This window comes from Phymastichus coffea, unplaced genomic scaffold, assembly GCF_024137745.1.
Source record: "Phymastichus coffea isolate CEN01 unplaced genomic scaffold, Cenicafe_Pcof_1.1 PCOF00030, whole genome shotgun sequence".
NCBI classification, from domain to species: Eukaryota; Metazoa; Arthropoda; class Insecta; order Hymenoptera; family Eulophidae; genus Phymastichus; species Phymastichus coffea.
In genome coordinates this window covers 2,690,662-2,717,562 of record NW_026706841.1, presented here as the reverse complement: position 1 = coordinate 2,717,562, position 26,901 = coordinate 2,690,662, and the positions used below count along the sequence as shown (strand labels likewise).

Sequence of the window (26,901 nt, the reverse complement as noted above, 5' to 3'; positions counted from 1 at the left end):
TCATCCAATCTTGTGCAGCAGTTTTTGAGCAAACACAATATCGCATTGCTTCGACAACCTCTATACAGTCCCGACATCGCCCCTTGTGACTTTTGGCTGTTTCCAAAACTAAAAAAACCACTCAAAGGACACCGATTCGATGGTAAAACAACGGTTGAAAACAATGCGACGAGTGTACTTAAGGCTATCCCTAAAAATGAGTTCCAGGACTGTTTTGAAAAGTGGAAACATCGATGGAACCATGTCATTCAATTAAGTGAGGATTACTTTGAAGGATGCCACCCACCAGATGATAAAGAATAACGCTAGCACGAAAATATAAAGGTAGGCCCGATACGTTCCGGACAGTCCTCGTATAGAGAAAAAAATGCATAAATCGTGGTATTACTATCAAGTAATTTGATTATGATTTATACTTTTGAGAAAACATATCATCAACAAACTTGCTCTCTGATGCATTATTTGCTATAATTGACTGTATTTTGCAACACATAGAATCTGTAATTTCCTCTTCAGTATCAAAAGAGTGTAAGGTACTTGTAAAATTTATGTGAAGCCATCCTAATTTCTCACTATTTCTGAATGTGTCACGAAAAATATCACTGATGTAAAAATAAAAATTTATGAAGTTTATGAAAATACAATAAAAAAAAACCGGCAAGACGCCTATGGGAAAAGTGGTTTCGGTTAATTTGGCTGCATTTTTGATATGTTACTCATTTTGGCGTCCTGAACAAATGTCTCAATGGGCATAAAGCTCAAATCTCAATAGGTCCCAAGATAGGGCCCGCTGAAGTCAGTATACCAGTGCTATACACTTTTTGTTCTACTCAGTACTGTGGTTTCCATTAATATGCTAATGGCCCGATTTTCGGTTTAACTTGTCTCAAATAAATACTTTAATGTGCCCGAACCCTACAACTCAATGGGCTCCAAGATCACCTCGGGGTCAAGGTCAAATCAAGGTCAAATCAAGGTCAAATCAAGGTCAAATCAAGGTCAAATCAAGGTTTTCGCATTAATCTTGGGCTAGGAACCGCTTCTATATGTTTTTGAGATCGATGAATCAGAATCCGGGGTCCGTTTCACTCGAGCAGGTTAGGTTCAAGGTCAGGTCAAGGTCAAATCACAGTGAATCTACAAAAGAATCTGAAAAAAATCAGTTGTATATTTTTTGGATCGCAGAAACAAACTATATTTGCTCATACCTCCTGATTAACCTCACCCGTGTGGGGTTTATTAGGGGGTGTGGCTGATCATGGTTGGGTATACTAGTGGGGTTTATCAGGGGCTATACGAGTGGAGTATGCTAGTGGCGTTAATCAGGGGGTGAGGTTGATCAGGAGGTATACGAGTGAGGTAAATCGGTAAAATAATTGAACAAACGAAAGAAGCAAACTCAAGCATATATACGCCCATACATACAACAACACGTAGTCATACATACTCATCAAGTAACACAAAACTCTTAGGCACTCGCGCAAACGAACATAAACAAAAACACACTTACACAAACATGCACAAACAAAAAAACTGACGAACAAGCGAGCATAAACGAAAAAACATATGCGCAAACGAGCATAGACGTTTAAATATTCGCACAAACGAAAAAGTACTTGTGAAGACGAGCAAAAAGAAAAAAAAATACGCGCAACGGGGGCCGACCATTGTAGCCCTTAAAAGCCCCCTATTAGCCGAGAAATATAGCTCAGTATATAGCTCAGACCGAACTCACATGGGCATATCATTCAGATTGTTCTAAAAGTTTGAATTTCACTTACTGCAATCCACATTTTTTTAAACTAATTTTTTAATTACATAAACGGAGATCACAATTTGAAAAAATACAAAAGTATAAAAATCGTAATGTCATATTTAATTTTATCCTACTTCAGTTTTTGTTTTCCACATCTGATACGTGTTTCAGTTGATTTCTAAGATCAGAAGTTCATTGGATTTATTTTATTCGATGCGTTGAAGGCATAGCCTTTTTAGTCATCATTTTCGTTATATATCAAACCACTCTGATTTTGTATGATTCTAAAATCTAGAAGTATATTTTTTTAGTGATTTAATAAATATATTTCTAATATCAAAATATAGTAGTCCGATTACTAAATTTTACGCTAGTTTTAATGTATCTACTTAAATATTTCTTGATCTTACACCTGTATATTTTATATTTTTTCATAATAAACATTTAAAAATAATTTCAAATATTATTTCACTTCTGACCCCAATGTCCATTTTACCACAAATAATACTGTATTAGTTAAAGTTACCAGGAAAAAATTGTCCATCCTACCTCTATATAAAACATGGTGGGACGTGTAGTATGTTCTGTATGTGATGAAGCTTTTCCTCCTCGCACCACGCGATTTATGCGAAACTTCAATCATGAAAAAAGGCGGATCGCTATAACGTACTGTGAGGAGCTTAACCATCCAGTTCTTGAGATAAATGATTATCTATCACGTGTGTGTTTCAATTGTGACTTATTACTTACACGTGATCAAGAAGCCTTACAAAACCCTGAGCATCTTTGGTTCCAGGTTCTTAGACAAAGATCTACCGAAACATGTATGATTTGTAATGGCTTAAATAATAATATGCAGCGGCTTAGTATTGAGGCACGCGTAGAAATATATTTGGATAGTAGCATTTACATTCCACTAGCAACTCGAATCTGCTTGCAACACCTTGATGAAAATGGTTTTCTTTTAAGTGAATACTATGCTCGCTTGCAACCTTTAAATCGTCCTATAATTTTACCTGGAATAGAAGTTAGTAGATTTTTTACGCTATTAAGAGAAGCGGCTGTAAGAGGTCGTGAGAACTACCTTGATCCTGACTCTTTAACCGACAGAAAGTATACTTATCTAACATCCTGATCGAAAGCTCAACTTGATGATTTACACGAATTTTGTCTTCCTGTACCTGGAGGTGTTAATTTCCACCGAATAACAAGAAAATCTCTTTTTATTTTTTTATGTAAAATGCGTCATGGACTTGCTGATGATTTTCTAAAGATTTTATTTAACTATGAAAGTAGACAGGGAATTAGTGATTTAATTAGAACAGTTAGAATAGCGATGATGATGCGATTTGTACGTGAGAACATTGGTCATGAAGCGATAAATCGTGAGGATTATATCGCACGGCACGTCACTCCATTTGCAAATGAATTGTACAATAATAATCCAAATGATTTAAAAGCCATTTCAATTGTAGATGGAACGTATAGTTACACCGAAAAATCAGGAAACTACCGAACCTTAAGACAAAGTTACTCGGTACACAAGGGATGTCATTTAGTAAAGCCTGTTATGGTCACTGCACCACACGGTTACATTCTCGATATTCAAGGACCGTATTTTGCAGATGGTAGAAACAATGATGCCTCGATATTAATTGATCAGTTTAAAAATGATGTCAGTAACATTAATGAGTGGTTTCAAGATGGAGACATTTTTATTGTGGATCGAGGTTATCGGGATGCAGTCGAGTTCTTGCAGAATCAACGATACAGCGTCCACATGCCACCTGTTACTGAAGGCAATCGTCAACTCCCCACTGAAATGGCTAATCGCGCCCGCATGGTGACCATGCAACGATGGGTAGTTGAAGCCCGAAACGGTCATGTAAAATCCATTTACAAGTTTCTAGACGGACTTATTCCAAGAGCTCATGTTTTACATTTAAGAGATTTTTACTTAATTGCTGGAGCGTTGATAAATAAATATCGAGTACCGCTTCTAATGATAGATAAGACTGTTGCTCTAGCACGAAAGATTAGAACTCGATTAATTATGTAAACGTAGTTTAAGCGTTAGTTGAGGAGCATAATCTTGCTAGAAGAAATACCATGAGGGAACGTTTAAATCAGGAACACGTTCCTAAATTTCCTCGATTGGATTTACAATATTTACGCCGATTGACCCTCGGTCCATATCAACTCGAATTAGCTCCATCGTATGTGCAAGACAAATTCAAACATGAAAGTTCTAATGTCTTCGAACTTGATCTAAATAGAGATGTACCAGGCTTCTTAAGAATTAGAATCTACTCTCGGTTTAGAAATGCTACTCGCTATCAATTATGGATAACTTTTCGAGTAGACATTGAAGATGGTCGAATGGTAGATGAAGATGAAGGTGATGTCATACTAGGATATTATTGTACCTGTAAGGCTGGGGCAAGGACTTTAGGTTGCTGTGCACATATTGCATGTATTCTATGGTTTCTTGGGTGGGCTCGATATGAACAGAACATACAGTATCCTAGTACGACGCTTCTTAGATACATTCTAGATGCCGGCCACAGAAATAATGATTATGGTGCACATCAAGACGAATTAATAATCGATGGTGAAGAATAGAGATTTGTAAAAGATTATAAAAGATTAAAAAGATCAGTACCTATAAATATTAAAAAGACAACAAAAGTAACGGTAGAATAGACAGATTCGACAAATACAAGACTTAATAATTATAATGACTGACAGACTGACGATGACCAAGGAGTTTAAGTCCGACTTTGCAGCCTCCACGTGGTAAACTCTGGGTAATGCTAATGCAAACGGCAAGAGTACCTCCTTTTATTTTCACTAATACGGATTTTGATTATTTTGTTTTATTTTTGTTTCCATTTTATCTGTATGTGGAATGATTTTACAAATATACTTAATTGCGGATTCAATCACTATAAAAATAGGTTCAAATGTACCAAGGTTTAAGGAGGGGTTAAACGTACCCCGGATTTGGATTTGGCGACCCAAAAAACATGTAAATGACTTTTTCACTTCGTTTAAAATGAATTTTATGGATTTGACCTTGACCTGACCTTGAACCTGACCTGCTCGAGTGAAACGGACCCCGGATTCTGATTCATCGACCTCAAAAATATATAGAAACGGTCCCTAGCCCAAGATTAATGCGATAACCTTGATTTGACCTTGATTTGACCTTGACCCCGAGGTAATCTTCGAGCCCATTGAGTTGTAGGGTTCGGGCCCATTAAAGTATTTATTTGAGACATGTTAAACCGAAAATCGGGCCATATTAATGGAAACCAGTACTGAGTAGAACAAAAAGTGTATAGCACTGGTACCCTGTTATACTGATTTCAGCGGGCCCTTTCTTGGGACCTATTGAGATTTGAGCTTTATGCCCATTGAGACATTTGTTCAGGACGCCAAAATGAGTAACATATCAAAAATGCAGCCAAATTAACCGAAACCACTTTTCCCATAGGCGTCTTGCGGGGTTTTTTATGATATGTTAAAAATATGAATATAAGTAATGGCTTATTAGCAGATAGATATTAACGGATACTGTCACACATATTTGTAAATATGTACACAGCTGCTATTTCTTTCTTCCATAGGGAATAGTGATGAGTGTTATTTGTTATCAGTGATACATTTCTATGACTTATTAATGGTAATTACATACTAGGCGAAAAAAGTAAAATTTATTTTCAACTATAATTGATAAAAACAAATTCACTTATTTCAATATACTTCGGATGATGATGTTTGAAGTAATAATAATTTATCATTTCGTATGGTAGAATATTTACAAAAAGTTCTAAAACGTACCAGATATTTCTACCAAGAGCTGAATCAATGTGTTTTCTTGCTGTGAATGTGATCCAAAGTTCCTATCACTTCTCTTATATCATGCAGTATCAATTTCATCGATAAACAAAATGCAGGTTCTGTATCACAACCTCATCTATCACCAAATATACTTGCAGTTTTGCAAGTTAAACATGTAATACTATGTTTTATTAAACGTGGAAGGAAAAGAATCTCGATTATTCCCACTAGCCATACTCTAGGCCAGTGCCCAATCGCCGTGCTACTAATTATTTTTGAGGGGAAGGTGCCGGAGGCTTATTCGCTCCACTGCAAATGTGACGAGGAGCCTCGTCACGAAGTTAGCGGGCTAGGTGCTAACTCAAAAGGACGGTAATGACAGGTGCACACAGAAATGACTGTCAATCACCTTCAATTATATTTATTCCGTTAACTCGTACAAAAGTAGAGACGACGCTGATTTACGCATCGTTCTCTATGGCTGCGTGCCTTCGCTCGTGCGGAAGAACGCACGGGGGCACGGTACAACAACAGCTTTGAGAGGTGACGAAGGATAGGCTTCGCCGTCGAGTCACATACTCGCGAATGAAAAGAGAGAAAGAGAGACAACCTGATCTGAAGAAGGATGTTGGCTCGAAGTCTCCGTGCCCCAGACGATAATCTTTTCTCACTACTCTATGCCCAGCGTCGTTCTTATTGCTGGATCTTGCTGCTCTGCAATCAGCGATTCTGGAAATCGATGGCTCTCTTCTTTAGCACACGCTCTCGGCCGTTACGATTGATACCCTGTGATCGAATGCCGAGTTTGAATTCTACTCTCTCCCCGCCGCGCGCGTGCCGGCTTGAGCAACGCCGGCGGCTTCGCTCTCGCGAGCGGATCACCGCGGGTCACTCGCGCTCGCTTACTCTCTACTCGTGACGCGTCATTCTCTCTCTCTTCTTCTTGTCGCAGCCACTCTCGCTTTCAGTTGGCTCCTAATGACGATGCCCGGCTCAGGTATTGGTCCTGAAATAAAGCGGTGCGAGCATAGGTATCGGTTCGTAATTTTCAAACGCTCGCCAGGATAACAGCGAAGGATCGAGACTGCGAGAAAGAGAGAGAGAGAGAACGAGACAGACAGGGCCGGCTATTCTAGCCAGGGCCCCGTTACAATTTTTGCATCTTTAGTCAAATTTATTTTCAAATAGCAAGTCTTTTAAAATTTCAAGATTTGTATAATTATATTAATATTTAAATAAATTGAGAGATTGTGTCATCATTTAGGTACAAAGCAGCTTAATTTTTCCGTCTCCCTGTCGTTATGGTGCATGCGCTCAGATTAATATATCAATGACTCGGAGAGAGACCCACCACCATCTAGTATCAAAGTAAAGCATTAATTATATATAGCTAATGGAAGAACCATTTTTATTAATTATTTGCTATTTATATTAATGATTTCGAAAAATTAAACAAGGTTCAATTAATATCGACCGGGGTACAGTTTATTGGTGATTTTATATCATAAAAATATTGATAATTAACGAAAATATGTCACTTGCAATATCTTATAAAGTGAGCATTAATTTTTATTTTATAATTAATTTTATTTTATAATTAGAAAGATGCATTTTAAGTCATTAGCGTTTTGTGCTTGTACTACAGTTTAACTAGGTCCTACATATGAAATCGTTAATAAATTGATATTTTAACACAAAGTCAAAGCAGCTCAGTTTTCGCGCCTCTCTGTCGTAATACGCGCATGTGCTCCGTCCATTACTGTTGCATAATTAACGACAGAACGGTTTTTATTCATTATTCGCTATTTATATTGACGATTTCCAAAAAGTAAAGAAGGTGCAATTAAGATCAGCCGGGATACAGTTTTTACAATTACAGTCACAGAGGAAAATTATGATTCAGTTGACTGCAGAACGACGAAGATGCTGCTTGTTGTGGCTGCATACGTGATGTTGAAGGTGAATTTATCTCTGCTGGCGGGAGTGTTTGAGATGAAGAGTCAAAGCTAAAGCCTTTTGAAAATGTCGAAAAAGCTGATTTTGATGTTCCTTTCCCTTTACCATGCGTATTTCCAAAACTGGGCAGAGGTTCATTAACACCATCTGAAATTTTAATGATGTTAATGTCCACCGGTTTTAATTTGGCTCTTCTGTGTCCATCCTTTATTTTTTTTGTATTTCTCTTTAGTTTTGATAATTAACTCAACCCAAAACTGTATTAATAATAACCAACACTCTAAATATTGGATGTATGGAGATAAAAGATGAATAAACATGTTTAAACTTTCAACTATCCAAGTATCGGTATCGTAAGCAGGACCAATAGCATTAAGCATATTTGCAAGAATATGCTTAGTGCTATTGGTCCATTTCTTAAGCATTTTTTCGTGACGTAACTTGCAATTTGTAAGGAGAACCTTTCCTCTCATATTGATTAATATTAGATTAATCTGAGCATTGGTGGTCGTCATACCTAAATTATAAAAAATAAAAGCAATATATTTAAAGTATGAATAGATATTATAAAGAATGCACGGTGATCGATTCGCTCAATCGATCCATTCGCGATTCGGTAGCACTCGCAATGCTAGAGCAAACGACTAAGAGAGACAGGAGGCGCGCGAAAGTTCAAAGTTTTCATTTAAGTCTCAGCTGTTGCTTGTGAGAGAGTATCGCCAAATTATTTTCCACTATGTTTCACCGTTTTTTCAATAAAAAGTTATTTCCTGGGATTTTTTGAAAACGTGCCCGAGTGATCGTAGACATTAAAATTAGAAGCAAAACGCAACAGCAGCGAATAGCAGCAGTCACCGATCTTCGTGACCGAGGCAGCGCAGCTGGTTCCTGAGGAGCACCAACAGTTAATTTTGCTGAAAAAACAATTACGTCTGATCACCATAATTGTACCGCAGGGTAGGTGCACCTTCCTTTTTCTACGTAACAAAATATTCACGAGAATATTTTATCTATCGCGACTGTTATTTTTATATTCGCGCCGAGCGTTAGTTTTCGCGGTATAATTTTGAATTCTCTCTCTCTCTCTCTCTCTCTCTCTCTCTCTCTCTCTCTCTCTCTTCCCGTATTATTGTAATAAGTGTTAATCCTATTCACGTGCGTCAGTCTTTTGACCCATCAGAGACTGTAATTTTCTAGTCATAAACGATATTAATTTTATTCGCCGCATTACGTTATTTTGTTTCCTATTAGTTTAACGGATCCGTCACTGATTAAATTTTAAACCGATTTCATCTAGGGGATTAAGTGGAATAAGCATTAGGTCTCTTATACCTAAGATAGATCGAGTGTCACAAGTTAGGTGACTTAAGGTGAGTTCAACTTTTTTGGAAAGAAGACATCGAAACGAAAGTATCAAACGTAAAGGCGAATACACGTATAATCACACGTATTTTACGGAGCGGCGCTTAGCTCTGCATCGTGGGAGTTTGTTCTTTAATAAACCCCGTTTGTACTAACTAATCCACCCGGTTACAATGCTGATTTCATATATATTAAATTGTGTTGATCATACGTCACGATGGCGGACGCGAATGGAGGTCCGCCGGACGGCTATAACGAAGTATATTATAAATTTTATAAAAATCAAAAAGTTCCAATGGTAATGTGCGTAATATATGAAGATGTATACTATATGAGTTAATTGTTTAGAAAAAAAAGAGGAGAATTTAGCAGCAAAATACTAGTAATATGTCCTGATCATGTACCAATAAATCTAACCTAAGAGTCATGCCACGAATTGCAGAATGAAAAACAAAGCTACTCATAGCATAGATAAAATTAAAATAAGAAGAAATAATAAAAAAAAATTATTGATGAAATTGCAGAGGTAAGCTCTTATTATATAAATTACAGAGGTAAGCCAAAGAGATAATAGAAATGAACAAACTTTTTATCAAGATAGATCTGAATTTAAAACTATGAAAATTGAAAATACTTTATTAAAAATTTTAACACCCAATTAATGGAAAAAATGTTCTGTTAAGTGAGAAAAATGAACTATTAATAGAGAAAATGGAACTAGAAAAAAATCTATTGCCAATAACAAAGACAAATAGTTCAACTCAAAGAAAAATGAGTTCAACTCGGTTGGAAAGAAGACACAGAAACGAAAGTATCAAACGTGAAGGCGAATACACGTATAACTATAATACGTGTTTAACGGAGCGGCAGTTAGCTCTGCATCGTAGGAGTTTGTGCGTAAATAAATTCCCTATTGTACTAGCTACCACTTCCGTTACACTATATATATATATATGTATGGGACGATCCATGTCAACCGGATCGCTGTTGTGTCCAAAATTTGATGTGACCAAAAAAATCGTGCGACGACTCATTTTAAAGCTTAGGATATCTACTTTCTGATGCTGTGTGCCCCTTTGCAAAATCCAACATGGCGGCTCCAATATGGCGGCTACAAGAGACAAACTCGTAAACAAAAAATTTATTTTTCAAATTTTTAGTAATAAATGTTAAAAAAATTAATATTTCATATATTTTTATGAAAATCTGGCTCATTTCCTACAAAAAAGTAACAGAGACCATTTTCGCTAAAATGAAAAATAAAAAAGTTATAATTTTTTGAAAATTTTCAAAAATAAAAAACTGCGATTTTTTTACTCAGAAGGAAATGACTTTGGAAAAAAAATTTAAGGAACCGAATTGCTTGAAATTCATCAAAACACAAGTGTGAATTTTTTCGAATTCCTTTGAGCGATTTTTTTAAATTTTTGTAAAAGATCTTGGGAAGTTTTTTAATTTTTCAAATAATCCGATAAATCCAAATAGCAAAAAATTGCTCAAAGGAATTCGAAAAAATTCACACTTGTGCTTTGATGAATTTCAAGCAATTTTGTTCCTTAAATTTTTTTTCCAAAGTTATTTCCTTCTGAGTAAAAAAATCGCAGTTTTTTATTTTTGAAAATTTTCAAAAAATTATAACTTTTTTATTTTTCATTTTAGCGAAAATGGTCTCTGTTACTTTTTTGTAGGAAATGAGCCAGATTTTCATAAAAAAATATGAAATATTAATTTTTTTAACATTTATTACTAAAAATTTGAAAAATAAAATTTTTTGTTTACGAGTTTGTCTCTTGTAGCCGCCATATTGGAGCCGCCATGTTGGATTTTGCAAAGGCGCACACAGCATCAGAAAGTAGATATCCTAAGCTTTAAAATGAGTCGTTGCACGATTTTTTTGGTCACATCAAATTTTGGACACAGCAGTGATCCGGTTGACATGGATCGTCCCATATATATAAGCATAACAGAGATCTGATTCCTTAAATGAACGAATTTTCATCTATTTTCACCCGTTTTCACCGAATTTTTTCATTTTTGCCCATTACTTAAATAATCAAATAACGTTAATTATATTTATAAAATATTTTTAACAGTAAATAAATAGTTAATTATAAATAATAGAATTGGTAGATAACATTTCAATATATAGGGTGTCCCATTTTAACTTGCCCAGTAGGATATCTAAAAACTTGGCAAGGTAATCGAAAAATGTTTCAAACCAAAGTTGTATGGTTCGAAGGAGGTCAACTTATGAAAACCTCAAATTGACCTTGAACTTGAGTTTCAAGGTCATTTCAAGGTCAACTTTGTTTTTTTAAATGGAAACCCCTATTTTCTTATCCCGGATTTGGATAGAACGGGAAATTTTACGTTTAAATCATGTAAAATGTGTGGAGTTCAAATGACTCCCACCCCGCTCTCAAAGTCATTTCGAGATCAATCTTATTTTTAAATGGGACCCCTCATTTTTCGCCGCAGGTTTCAATTCTACGTGAAATTGTACGTTCAGATGATGGGATATTTATGGGATCCGAATGACCCCCTACCCTACCCCCACAGTCATGAATTCAAACCTGCGACGAAAAATAAGGGGTCCCATTTAAAAAGTAAGATTGACCTCGAAATGACTTTGGGGGTGGGGTGGGGGTCATTTGGACCCCACACATATTACATGATTTGAACGTAAAATTTCCCGTTCTATCGGAATCCGGAATAAAAAATAGTGGATTCCACTTTAAAAAACAAAGTTAACCTTAAAATAACCTTGAAACTCAAGTTCAAGGTCAAGTTTAAGGTTATCATAAAGTGACCTCCTCCAAACCATACAACTTTCATTTGAAACATTTTTCGATCACCTTGCCAAGTTTTGAGATATCCTATTGGGCAAGTTAAAATGGGACACCCTTTATATTACCTTCAATGGAGCATGTATAATAATGATGTCATTTTCTTCCAATTACATGCAATTTGTCTCTAATTTGTTAACCAACGATTTTGAAGGCACTTGAATTTGAGAAAAATACAAAACCATTTTACAGAAGATTTGAAAGAAAATAAAAATAACTAATCCTTCCTTAAAAGAGAGAAGGTTTGAAAAGTGAAGCCTGTAAACGTTTTGATTGGTCAGTTGGAGATGAAAATTGAGACGTTTGATTGGCTTATAAACTTTGAATGTGAAATGCAGCTTAATGTGTCCATAACCTCACAAAACTTATATTCAGCGATAAACATAAAAAAATATTACATGTTTTTGTGTAAAAACCATACAAAATGTGTAGCCATAACAGTAAAAAACGACGTCTAATTATATGTATTACTTTTTTCAAGTTGTATCGACATTTACTCACCGACAATAAAAAATAGTTAGATTTTATGTATAAAATATATACATGGTATATGTATAAAATATATACATGGTAATATAATTGAAAAATTTCAATAAATGAACACAAGCTTCAATTTTTTTGTAACTGTCATTTTTTTGTACGTGCTAATTCAAACAAATTACATTGGTTTTATTCGTTATATATATATAAATATATGTTTGGAAGGGTATTTTTTCCGCATTTTTAGAATATACGACATTATTATTACTTTTTTTTCTTTTCGTTTTCTTTTTATACACGTGTAATTTTTAAATGTAATAAAATCATTCAATTGCAGCTAAATCCGAAATAATATTCGTACAATTTCAAATTATCTTGCACTCGCAGTCGCAAGAAGATGGGTGGAAGTGGAGATTAAAGTAGCGCGGATTGTTTTTCGTGGATGCAGATTTGACATGGAGATAATTTTTTTTCTTGAAATTTTTAATGGCGTGAACTGTCACATGTATTGGGACTATTGGTAGTACTGCCTCGCGTGGCTAGATAGCGCATAGCGCTGGGTACAGCAGCCTTTTGTCTTTCGTGAATCGTGCGTCGAAGAGTAGACATCGTCACACACGCCGTTCGCTACACACGCCGTTCGCTGTTGCAAATTTTCGTGTTTTTATCATTTCGATTTTCCGTGGATTCTCTAAGGTAAGTCTTTTAGCAATTAAACTATGTACGAAACAAGGTTTTCATCGCTATTTATTTAAAGAATGCTGTACAATTATAGTAATTATATTCATAGCTGTCTTTTGTCTTTATATTATTACCTATGTTAACCATGTGTTTTTTAGTCTTTGTTGAAATCGTGAACCTCAACTTTTTTTTTAAGTAAAAAAAAATAATAAGTTAATTGCTCTCTACTTGGGCAGATTTACAATTCGTTTGTCAATGCAATACAGTAATTATCATAGATTCATTAATTTTTAAATTAAAATCAAGGAAGATTCAAAATCTCAACGGTTGAGAACACTGAATACAAAAATGAAGTTTTTTTTTTACTATTTTAGTCGTTGCCTAATCATTATTTTAAAATTAATTTATTCCTTTTTGGTATTTTCATCATTAGCTTTTAACCATTCTTCTTCACTTGCATAATAGTATTGATTATAATTACAGATTATAAGATGCCTGTTAACAGAGAAGGTCGTGTAGTTGATTATACGACAAGTGAGGAAATACATGATCTTATGGAAGGTGGTAATGACTATTGTGTGTAAGTTTCGAATTAAGAATTCGTATTCAATCAATTGATTAGCGTGTATATTACAAAATTATTATTGTTTCAGGGAGTTTACTGGCTACTTGCTCGAAGTTTTTGGTCGCACCAAAGTAGGAAAGAACGAAGAGTACGACTTATTCAAGGCTGTCATTACCAATGGACATTTGAGAATAATGTTACTCATTTGGAACACAGGAGTGATAGACAAGTTGACTCCTGAACTTTTAAATCATAGGGTATCTTAAAATTTTTAAATATGTTTTTTTGCCTCTGTCTGTCTGGTTTTCTCTATCTCTCTCTCTTTCCCTTTTCCGCTCACTCTTTCCCTCCATGTATTTCTTTATGTGTATGCATGTATATATGTTTATATGAATTTTTTCAGATTTTACATCTTGATGGTGCTCAAGGACAACTTGTGATGCAACGAAAACACCACAGGGAACAAAACATTGTCAATTATGAATTGATTATCCAGAAGAAAACAATTGTTGACTTCGAAGGATATCATGTGGTCGAACAAGCAGCACCTGCTCCAGTGCAAACTGTTTTAATGAAAGATCTTGGAAGAGCTACAGGAGAAGTTCGTAAGTATAACAAGATAAAAATTAATTGTCATTTTATAACCAAAACTAAATATTCATTTTATATTTTTTTTTAGTTGTTGAATGCCATATCAAGACTGTTGTAGCTGTCAATTCCAACAAATCTGGCAAGATGTCCTTTGGATCTGGAACAATAACCGATGGAGATTTCAAGATTCCACTTCAAATTGGTTCGTTCACAGATAAAGATGGATCATCTTTCAAGAAAGGAATCTGTGTCCTTGTAAGAGGCACTGTTAGTAATGCAGGTATATTTTTAATAAATCTATGAAGCCTATACAAATTTTTTAAAATTATAAATTTTTTTTATGCAATTTAAATCAAGTAAAAATTGTATAAATTATACATTCATACTTTCATTATTAATTTAATTATCATTTGTTTGTTTAGGTCCTGTTAGTGTTCATTGTCCGGATATTTCATATGTTAAAATTTTGGCTGATAAACCAGCACTTGATGTAGACAAAGTTAGAAAAGCAAACAAAACTTTGAAACGTCCACTGGAATCAGATGAATCAGGTAAATCTCCAGCCAAGAAAACCTTTCAGGAAACTGACATTTAAAGTGTGCCATCATCTTATGTTTTTTATTTTTGAATTTTATTTTCACTTTTGTTCTTTGTCATGGCACGATAAACATTAATATCATACTTTTGCAACATTATAATTATAACCATTAAAAAAAAAATTTTTTTTCTTTAACATTTTCAAAAAATCTAATTAGAAATATTCAATTACTACTACAATTTACATAAATATTTCTTCATTTCAACACATAATAATTAGACATTCTCTGTATATTACTTTTAACAATTTAAAGAGTAACTTACGTGATATATTAGTATTTTTTATATTAAAAAAAATAAGATTGAGTGTACTAAAAAAAAATTCACTGTGATGACAAACTGCGTGGATAAATAACACAAGGTGTTATATATAATGTTGACATGTTTATTATCCCGTAAGGGAATAAGTAACTCATTAACTTGTAAGGGGATAAGTAACGTATGGGTCCACGATGTATACTAAGAAACCATTGTTATTTGTAAGATTATTATATTATTTATAAATTACCACGGTTACTTGTTCGATGTCAGAAAAACACTGGTTTTCAAACACGCGCTTAATCTCTTTCTCTCCTTTTGATTTACACAGACACATGCACATTAAATTTATAAAACATAATGCCAACAGTGAACAAATAAATATTAAATTTATAATAATCTTTTTACAAATAATATTGGAAACAATCTTAAGACTGTTTAAAAATCGTAAATTCCTACATATATATTAGGATTAGTCATGAGTGAATGTTTTTGAACTGTGATGACCGATATATATATCGTAAAATATATTCTAATAATATAATTCACACGAAATGTTTTATATTTCAATAATATAGAATTTAAAGTAATGTCCTAATTTATTATATAAAAATTATGTAATATTCAATAATATATTATATAAACGAACTTATATCAATATATTATATAAACGAACTTATTATGCAGCGACAACATTGTAAAAATAATTTAACATAATATATCTAACTGATTGATGTAACTTGAATTTAACTTAGATTGTAATGTAACTTGTGCGTCACTTTAATATTTATATTCAGCGATAAACATAAAAAAATATTACATGTTTCTGTGTAAAAACAAACAAAATGTGTAGCCATAACAGTAAAAAACGACGTCTAATTATATGTATTACTTTTTTGAAGTTGTATCGACATTTACTCACCGACAATAAAAAATAGTTAGATTTTCATGTATAAATAAATACATGGTAGTAATTGAAAAATTTCAATACATGAACAATATATTGTGTAAACTTATTTATTACCCTATTGATGACCACATGCAGTATATAACGAATAGAGAAAAATATGAAGAACGTTTTGGGGACATAAGAATGCAAGCAAATAACGAAGAATTCTGCGAACAAATTATATTTGGTTTTATTTGGCACATTTTTTACAAAATTGTATGGGTTGAGACTTGCTATATCATATATGCTTGGAAGGGTATTTTTTCCGCATTTTTAGAATATATATTTATATAAAGCTTTGCTATATCCACCTTTACGCGGTATTTTTTGGCAAATTATACATTACGACATTATTATTATTACTTTTTTTCCTTTGTTTTCTCTTTATATACATGTAATATTTAATTTATTTAAAGAACCGCCGCAATTAATTATTTACAACTTTCCGGTAATTCCTAAAATCTCTGTAATAGTCTGTAAATATAATAAAATCATTCAATTATAGTTAAATCCGAAATAATATTCGTACAATTTCACGATTACTCCATCTATCGGGACGATATGGATTTTCAATTGACTAATATTACCAGTGTTCACACTCATGTCGCACATGGTCGCGAAATAAGTTCGTTAAATTAACGTTAAACTTGGAAGTAATTTCTAATACACAACATTTTCCTTCTCGCGCATATGTTCAAATAATTTCTATGAAACAATTAATAATGGTAAGTATATTCTCAGTGAGTTGAGTTTGTGAAAAGTTTGTTTTTCTTGTTGACTTGCAACTTGTCAAAGTTTTCCATCCAGAGCGTACTAAACTTTTGGATTTTGTTTTATACTATATATGCTAGCCATAATATTTAAACTGCGTTTTAATTTTAACATTTTTTTATTATAAATGCATTATATGACATTTCATGATAAATTTTCAATTATATTTCATATAATGTTTTAGAACACAATCAAACAAACAGAATTAATTTTAGGTTATAAATGAAATATATAAAATATTCTATTTACAATTATGCTCAAATCGATAGCAATATTAAAAAAAAAATAGATTTCTTATTTACATCTATTCATCCATAAAATAATAGAACTGCTGACAATTGCATTTCAAATTAATCAATGACACAAATTCAATAAATTATATGAACAATGTATTGAAATGTATCATAAAATTATTTATTTGCTTGAAGTACCACAATAGCCTTATGCTTTTTCATTTTTCTTCTATTCTTTCTTAATAAAAACACTATAGGATGTTATACCATACATTTTTTCATCAAATATTTTGCACCTTGCAGGTCAGTTAATTGTAACTGTTTTATGTACAATAATTTGCACGGATACATGATAAAGTCATCACAGAAGCAACAACAGCCGTTTCACTCTGAATTTCATTTATATCAGCTGTATAGTTACATTCAGCTCGATAGACTTATATTGTACTGGTACGTATGCAAAATTGAAAACTGTATAACCGTTTCGGTTGCATTCTTTGATGTGTTGTTCAATACACACATTCATTTACAACATCTTATTAACTTGAAAATTCAATTTATTTTTAGTAATACCAATCAAGGTGGATCCTTACCTCAATTTCATAACTTTTTATTGAACAACTTGTAAGACATAGAATTTTAAGTCCTTCATGTAATATTCTTAGTCTTTTGAGACCAAATTCTGTGCAAATACTTCTGTTCAAAAATTGTAGTTGAACAATAAAGAAAATAACATTTGAGGTAGAGATCAACCTTGAATGTATAACACGAGAAATTAATATAATTTCTCCATATAATAATATTACTTCTTTTTTAGTTTTTTGACAAGAGAAAATCGTGGCTGTGAACATTTTACGCTGTTTGAAAATAAGGTATATATTGTGTTTTTTACCGTGTTCAGTATAAACAAAATAAATATATACAATGACTTTTTTTTGTTTCAGGTCTTCATATATAAAACATTAATGATACAAACTATTCAATTTCACATTTTACGTAATATTTATGAATTAAATTTGTAAATATTATTGAATAAATATACAATTGTCAATTGAATTTATTCAATTACATTATTAGAAGTATACCTGCATACATTATCCTACCTAACTATACCATAAAAATAATAATACTTTACGTTACCTAACGATTCAATATATAAATAAAAATATACGTTACCACAATACCTTACTATTACTTATTAATAGAACTTGAAACGTCATCGTTAAATACGAAATTACGAATTTAATTACTAAAATACGAATTTTATTATACATACGAAAAATGAATACGAACAATTTTTGACATTGAAACTTTATAAAAAAAAATTCTTTGAAGCTATTTTTCTTGATCCTACTTCACTCTTATTTTTTACTAATTAGTGATTCTATAAATTATCATTATGCCTAGAAAGAAAATCGTTAGAACTCCAGAAGAACAAGAAGCGTTTCTACAAAATCAGCGACGTCAAAGAGCAGAACGTCAGCGTATCAGGCGACAACAAATGCGACAAAATGTTAATGACAGCAATAGACTTAACCAACACTCTGTTGAAAATAATATAAATACTCAAAGTTCCATTACTCTAGATTATTTAAGTAAATTAGATGTTGCTTGTAAACATTGTCATGCTTTACATTTTAAAGATGAGATGGTGCAAGATAAAGGATTATCATTTAATGATTGTTGTGGTCATGGAGCAGTACTTTTAGATCCTTTATTACAATTTCCAAAAGATCTTGAAACGTTGTTAAAAGGAGAGCACCGCTTATCTGTTCTTTTTTTCGACCATATAAGAGCTTATAACAATTCGTTATCTTTTGCTTCCTTTAATGCAAATTTAGTCAATTTTCAATCCCGCAGACTAGGTCCATATTGCTTCAAAATTCAAGGCCAAGTTTATTATCAAATAAATACATCTCTATACCCATGTAACAATGAAACACCATCTTATGGACAATTATTCATCATTGATCAAGACGAGGCTGTAAATTATAGAATGAACACTTTTTCGGCTTTAAATCAGGATATTAACTTAATGTTAGACACTATAATACGTGAGAATAATATTTTTGCACAATCATATAACATGATGAGACAAGAGATAGAAATTCAACAAGCGTTGTTTAACGAGACACATCAGCCACAACCAGCATTACAATTGTTATTTTCTTTGAAACCTGGTCAAGACGTTCGAAGATATAATATTCAAAGAGCAAATGAAGTTGCTGCAATATTTTCTACAACAGCGGATGGCGAAATTCCAGAATCATACGTTTCAATTAGAAACAAAAATATGAAATCTTTACAGTTCGTTAGTACAATGGATCCTAATGTAGAACCATGGGTATATCCTTTATTTTATCCATATGGTTCTTCCGGTTGGCATAGAAATTTAATGCGACAAAATAGTAATCGACGTGTTACACGTACAGCATACCACCGATTTCATATGGCAATAAGGGAAAACGAATTTAATCCATTCATTTTAGGACGTAGATTATTTCAACAATGGGTTGTAGATAGTTACGTAAAAATTGAAAAAGATCGCATTCAGTACCACAAAGATCATCAAAAAGAAATACGAGCTGACACATATCAAGGTTTAAAGGATTATGTTCAAAAATCTGCAGATGCTGCGAATGGTCAAGTAGGTAAAACTGTTATTCTTCCATCAACATTCCTTAGATCACCACGTTATATGCAACAATGTTATCAAGATGCTATGGCCATAGTCAATGAAAAAGGAAAACCTGATATTTTTCTTACTACGACATGTAATCCAAATTGGAAAGAAATAAAAGAAAATCTTTTACCTGGTCAACAAGCATGTGACAGACCTGACCTTGTTGCAAGAGTATTTCATTTGAAAAAAAATCGCTTAATTGAATTAGTTACAAAAAAAAAATTATTTGGTGAAGTTGCATCCTGGGTTTACGTTGTTGAATTTCAGAAAAGAGGTTTACCGCATATGCATTTATTAATAACATTAGCAGCAGGACATAAATGGTTTACTGCAGAAATTATAGACAAGTTTATATCAGCTGAAATTCCAGATAAGATAAAATATCCACGATTGCATGATATTGTAATTAATCATATGATACATGGTCCCTGCGGAGATTGGTGTGTAAAAGATGGTAAATGTTCAAAACATTTTCCAAAACCATTTCAAAGCGAAACTAATATGGATGAAAATGGCTTTCCAGACTATCGAAGACGAAATGATGGTATAACATATGAAAAAACAAATAATCATATTGTTGACAATAGTTGGGTCGTACCATACTGTGCAATATTATTAGAAATGTTTGACTGTCATATTAATGTTGAAGCTGTATCAAGTATTTCAGCTGTAAAATATTTATACAAATATATTTACAAAGGCCATGATGCAGCAACAGTTATTATTCAAGATTCTCAAAATGGAATAGTAATAGAACATGATGAAATATGTCAATGTCTTGATGCACGCTATGTCGGTCCAGTTGAAGCTTGCTATCGTATATTAAGTAAACTTTTACAAGATAAAAGTCATACAGTTATTCGATTACCGGTACATTTGGCGAATGAACAAAATATTATATTCTCGGAATCATGCGATGAATTAAATTTAGAAGATTACGCTAACGTGAGTAGTATGTTAATGGATTACTTCAAATTAAATCAAGACAGTGAAATTGCAAGACAATATTATTATACTCAAATCCCGGGTTTTTTCGTTTACGAAAAAAAAAAAGTTAATGGAATTTATGAATCAAAATGGAAAACTAGACAAAACCATTTTAATACTATTGGTAGAATGTTCTCTGTTAGCCCAGCACAACTTGAATTATTTCAATTAAGATTATTATTATTACATATCAAAGGAGCTACGAGTTTTCAATACTTGAGAACAGTGAACAACATTATATACCCAACATTCACAGCAGCTTGTTTAGCTTTAGGTCTGATCGAAAATGATAATGAATGGGATATAGCTTTGAGTGAGGGAGTAAAATGGATGATGCCTCAAAGATTTCGTTTCTTATTTGCTCGTATTTTAATACACTGCCAGCCAGTTTTACCAGAAAAATTGTGGGAAACCTATCAAGATGCACTATCAGAAGATTTTTCTCGAAATCATCAGAAAAACATTGCTCATCAAATGGCATACTCTGATATAAATAGAATATTGAATAATGAAGGTAAAAGTTTAACTGACTTTCCGTCGATGCCACCATTATTAGTAAATAATATAAATGAAGAAATTACATCATTGCAGGAAATGGCAGACAGAGGTCAGGAAAAATATAATAACTTGAATACTTTACAAAAAAAAATAGTTGATTTAGTTAACAATGCTGTTACGGATGAAAACTATAACGGCCCAACTTGTATTTTTATGGAAGGACCTGGCGGATCAGGAAAAACGTACGTTTATGAAACTATGTACGATTTACTTACATCTAAAAATGTAGAAGTATGTACCATGGCTTTTACTGGTATAGCTGCTACTTTACTTCCAAATGGAAAAACATGTCATAAAATATTTGGTTTACCAGTACCCATGTTTAATGATTCTACTTCGCATATCAAAGCGCAATCTAAAGAGGCTGAAAAATTTAGAAAAATAAAAGTATTTATCTGGGATGAAGCTCCAATGGCTCCTAGATACGCTTTGGATATTGCAAATAAACTGTTGCAATATATTATGGGAAATAATTTACCATTTGGAGGCAAAATAATGGTTTTAGATGGAGATTTTAAACAACTATTACCTATCAAAGTAAGAGGGACAAGAAATGAAACTTTAAACCTATCAATAAAATATAGTTCAACATGGCCATATTTTAAAATATTTAAATTGACTACTAACATGAGAGTTTTACCAAATGAAATTGAATTTTCTAATTTTTTATTAGATATTGGAAATGGTACATTGACTGATAAGGATGATTTTATCGATGTTCCTCAACATTGCATATTATCATCTACAACAAAAATTACTGAAGGTATTTTTGGTGATCTTATTCGCGACAAAAAATATGATGAAATGAGTAGTTGTGCAATATTATCGGCTAGAAATGAAGATGTTGACAAAATTAATATACAAATAACCAATTTATTAGATCCAACTAATGAACGTTTATACACTGCAATTGATAGTGTTGTAAATAATAATAATGGTGAAATGGATGAAATAATTATGCCTGAATATCTCAATTCGCTAAATCCATCATGCTTACCGCCTTACAAATTAAATTTAAAAATAAATTGTATTGTAATGTTAATTAGAAACATAAGTATTAATGAAGGATTATGCAATGGCACAAGATTACAAATCATAGATTTATCAAATCATCTATTGAAATGCAAAATTTTAACAGGTGATAAAATTGGACAAATTGTTTTCTTAAACCGTATAACATTGTTTTGCGAAAATGAATACCCATTCGCTTTTAAGAGAAGACAATTTCCAATTAAATTAGCATTTGCTATGACAATCAATAAATCTCAAGGACAAACGTTTAGAAAAGTGGTCGTTGATTTACGTAGGGATGTTTTTAGTCACGGACAATTATATGTTGCATTTTCACGAGTTCGATCATGGGATTCTATAAAAATATTTTTTGGAAATCATACACAAAAACAAAAAATAAAAAATTACGTTTATAAAGAATTATTTCGAGATAATAATTAATAATATTTTCAAATTTATTATTTGAGTTACATATACGGATCGATTGAATGAATTACTATATAAATGAAAATTCTGTCGCTCAACAAGCATATATTACCGCGCGCGAATCGCGCATGCAAACATCTAGTCCTTACTTAAAAGAGAGAAGGTTTGAAAAGTGAAGCCTGTAAACGTTTTGATTGGTCAGTTGGAGATGAAAATTGAGACGTTTGATTGGCTTATAAACTTTGAATGTGAAATGCAGCTTAATGTGTCCATAACCTCACAAAACTTATATTCAGCGATAAACATAAAAAAATATTACATGTTTTTGTGTAAAAACCATACAAAATGTGTAGCCATAACAGTAAAAAACGACGTTAAATTATATGTATTACTTTTTTCAAGTTGTATCGACATTTACTCACCGACAATAAAAAATAGTTAGATTTTATGTATAAAATATATACATGGTAATAATTGAAAAATTTCAATAAATGAACACAAGCTTCAATTTTTTTGTGACAGTCATTTTTTTGTACGTACTAATTCAAACAAATTACATTGGTTTTATTCGTTATATATATATAAATATATGTTTGGAAGGGTATTTTTTCCGCATTTTTAGAATATACGACATTATTATTACTTTTTTTTCTTTTCGTTTTCTTTTTATACACGTGTAATTTTTAAATGTAATAAAATCATTCAATTGCAGCTAAATCCGAAATAATATTCGTACAATTTCAAATTATCTTGCACTCGCAGTCGCAAGAAGATGGGTGGAAGTGGAGATTAAAGTAGCGCGGATTGTTTTTCGTGGATGCAGATTTGACATGGAGATAATTTTTTTTCTTGAAATTTTTAATGGCGTGAACTGTCACATGTATTGGGACTATTGGTAGTACTGCCTCGCGTGGCTAGATAGCGCATAGCGCTGGGTACAGCAGCCTTTTGTCTTTCGTGAATCGTGCGTCGAAGAGTAGACATCGTCACACACACCGTTCGCTACACACGCCGTTCGCTGTTGCAAATTTTCGTGTTTTTATCATTTCGATTTTCCGTGGATTCTCTAAGGTAAGTCTTTTAGCAATTAAACTATGTACGAAACAAGGTTTTCATCGCTATTTATTTAAAGAATGCTGTACAATTATAGTAATTATATTCATAGCTGTCTTTTGTCTTTATATTATTACCTATGTTAACCATGTGTTTTTTAGTCTTTGTTGAAATCGTGAACCTCAACTTTTTTTTTAAGTAAAAAAAAATAATAAGTTAATTGCTCTCTACTTGGGCAGATTTACAATTCGTTTGTCAATGCAATACAGTAATTATCATAGATTCATTAATTTTTAAATTAAAATCAAGGAAGATTCAAAATCTCAACGGTTGAGAACACTGAATACAAAAATGAAGTTTTTTTTTTACTATTTTAGTCGTTGCCTAATCATTATTTTAAAATTAATTTATTCCTTTTTGGTATTTTCATCATTAGCTTTTAACCATTCTTCTTCACTTGCATAATAGTATTGATTATAATTACAGATTATAAGATGCCTGTTAACAGAGAAGGTCGTGTAGTTGATTATACGACAAGTGAGGAAATACATGATCTTATGGAAGGTGGTAATGACTATTGTGTGTAAGTTTCGAATTAAGAATTCGTATTCAATCAATTGATTAGCGTGTATATTACAAAATTATTATTGTTTCAGGGAGTTTACTGGCTACTTGCTCGAAGTTTTTGGTCGCACCAAAGTAGGAAAGAACGAAGAGTACGACTTATTCAAGGCTGTCATTACCAATGGACATTTGAGAATAATGTTACTCATTTGGAACACAGGAGTGATAGACAAGTTGACTCCTGAACTTTTAAATCATAGGGTATCTTAAAATTTTTAAATATGTTTTTTTGCCTCTGTCTGTCTGGTTTTCTCTATCTCTCTCTCTTTCCCTTTTCCGCTCACTCTTTCCCTCCATGTATTTCTTTATGTGTATGCATGTATATATGTTTATATGAATTTTTTCAGATTTTACATCTTGATGGTGCTCAAGGACAACTTGTGATGCAACGAAAACACCACAGGGAACAAAACATTGTCAATTATGAATTGATTATCCAGAAGAAAACAATTGTTGACTTCGAAGGATATCATGTGGTCGAACAAGCAGCACCTGCTCCAGTGCAAACTGTCTTACAAGGAAACCCCCCCAACACGACCTCACCGATTTCAATAATCTTTTGATATGTTATAGTTCATCAAAAAATAAGACATACGTATTTTTTTTTATCGGCGGAAAAACACTTTGAGGGGGTGAAAACAACCCTCAAAGTTCACCCCCAAAAATAGATTTTTCAATGTATCTCAAGCAAACTAGCACATGCAATTCCGACCACAAGGGATGCAACCCTTATTTTTTTTATTTAAAATACTATCTATTTCATGGCTATTTTTATGAAAAAAATTAAAATAACCCGAAAAAAATTGGAAAAAATATTACCCTACATAAAATACAAAAATAAAGTTAATCTAGTCAAGCTTTTTTTCAAACTACCCCCTTAAAGTTGAAAAACCACCCCTAAAAAATTGTTTTCAATACATTACAGGTGGTGTTGATAATTTAGTGTAAAATTTGTTAAGTATCATTTATACTGTACAAAAACAACTATCTCGTGCAGTTTCGACCACAAGGGTTGCAACCCCTAATTTCTGTCATCGAAATTTTTACCTTCTTTGTACCTATTTTTGAAAAAAAGTTCATAATGAGCTTGAAAAAATTAGTAAAAATATTACCGTGGATAGAATAAGAAAAAAAATTTACCTTTTATTTTTAAAACCACCCCTTATGTTGAAAAACCACCACCAAAAAATTGTTTCCAATACATTACAGGTGGTGTTGATAATTTACTGTAAAATACGTTGCGTATCATTTATAATGTACAAACACAACTATCTCGTGCAGTTTCGACCACGAGGGTTGCAACCCCTAATTTATGTCATCGAAATTTTTACCTTCTCCATTCCTATTTTTGAAAAAAAAGTCCATAATGAGCTTAAAAAAATTGGAAAAAATATTACCGTGGATAGAATAAGAATAAAAAATTTACCTGTTCAAACTTATTTTCAAAACCACCCTCAATGTTGAAAAACCATCCTAAAAAAAGTTTCTGACATATCGTTGCAATCTCTTCTAAATCAAATAAGCTATGATTCCATAGCTATTTTGTTGCTCTCTTTTAAATTTTTTACGTTCTGTCGTTTATTAATTCTATCAAAAAATAAATAACTTTTATTATATAAAAAAACAAGTCAAGAATAATATAATATTATAAGTATACCTAGAAGATAAGTATAGTTTCTCGGATGCGCAAAAATTTTGGTATATGAATGATAGTATTATCAGAATTTTATTTACGTCCTACTATCAGCGTCTCTGACGATTGTCTGTTATTTTCATGATTGATAAATATGAGTAAGTAATTCTTCATCAGTAGCCAACACAACTTTCTTGTTGTTGGACGTATTGTATCGACTATTGAACTAACAGCATAATAAATAGTAATAAGAATATAAGATTATAAGTACAAATAATAATAAGATACTATTCCGTTAATTCGTATTTCGTAGTACCTGCTACGTAAGTATAACTATAAAATTATTTTTTATATGCAAATAATTTTACGGCTTTTTAATATTTGTTATTAAAAAAATTGAAATTACACTGATTATGAGGATTTATTAATTAATGATGTTTATAATTATTGTTTACTTATTGATTTGTTTATTATTATTGTTTATTAATTAATATGTTTACTTTTTAATTTATTAATTAATTTTTTTCATGAATGTTTTCTATAAGTTTGTTTATCATTATTGTTTACTTATCAATTTGTTTATTTATTTGTTTTTATCCTAATTTGTTTATTTGTTATTCAGTTTATTTCTTATTCCCCAGCGATATGAGGAGAGACCTATACAGAGGAAAAATAAGGAAAAAAAGGGGACGGATGGATGGACGGACGCACGGAGAATTTCGCGCCTTCTGTTTAATATAATAGAAGATATATAAGATATATATATATATATATTTATTTTTATTTCAGATTAAAAAATGAAAATTAACGCTCTGAACGTTTTAAATTTATTATTAGCTTACTTTCAAACTCTACAAATACCTGAAAGTGAGACAAATTATAAAGAGATTCAATTGTCGGAAAGAATTAAAAGCATTTTAATAGATTCCGTGAATGATTTCAATGAAGTAGATATGATCGTTGAAGATACATTAGATTTTCAAGAAGATTACAAAGATCATGCTGCAAAAATAGTAGAAGATGAAGTTCAACACCATT

At 32.2% G+C, this 26,901-nt stretch overlaps 1 protein-coding gene across 1 annotated transcript; it reads left to right on the top strand.

Moving 5' to 3' along the window:
• The first annotated feature begins 18,287 nt into the window (after positions 1-18,287).
• LOC131663051 (uncharacterized) lies at positions 18,288-24,440 on the top strand. Its single transcript, XM_058933117.1, has 3 exons — positions 18,288-22,254; positions 24,093-24,189; positions 24,263-24,440. The coding sequence occupies exons 1-3, from the start codon at positions 18,288-18,290 to the stop codon at positions 24,438-24,440; spliced, it is 4,242 nt and encodes a 1,413-aa protein (XP_058789100.1).
• Positions 24,441-26,901: the final 2,461 nt, after the last annotated feature.

Excerpts from the sequence above, each read along its gene's own strand:
- LOC131663051 (XM_058933117.1), top strand. The coding sequence starts at position 18,288 with ATGCCTAGAAAGAAAATCGTTAGAACTCCAGAAGAACAAGAAGCGTTT. Across the intron at positions 22,255-24,092 it reads GAAATGCAAAATTTTAACAG|ATTATAAGATGCCTGTTAAC; the intron begins GTGATAAAATTG and ends TTATAATTACAG. Across the intron at positions 24,190-24,262 it reads GGTGGTAATGACTATTGTGT|GGAGTTTACTGGCTACTTGC; the intron begins GTAAGTTTCGAA and ends TTATTGTTTCAG.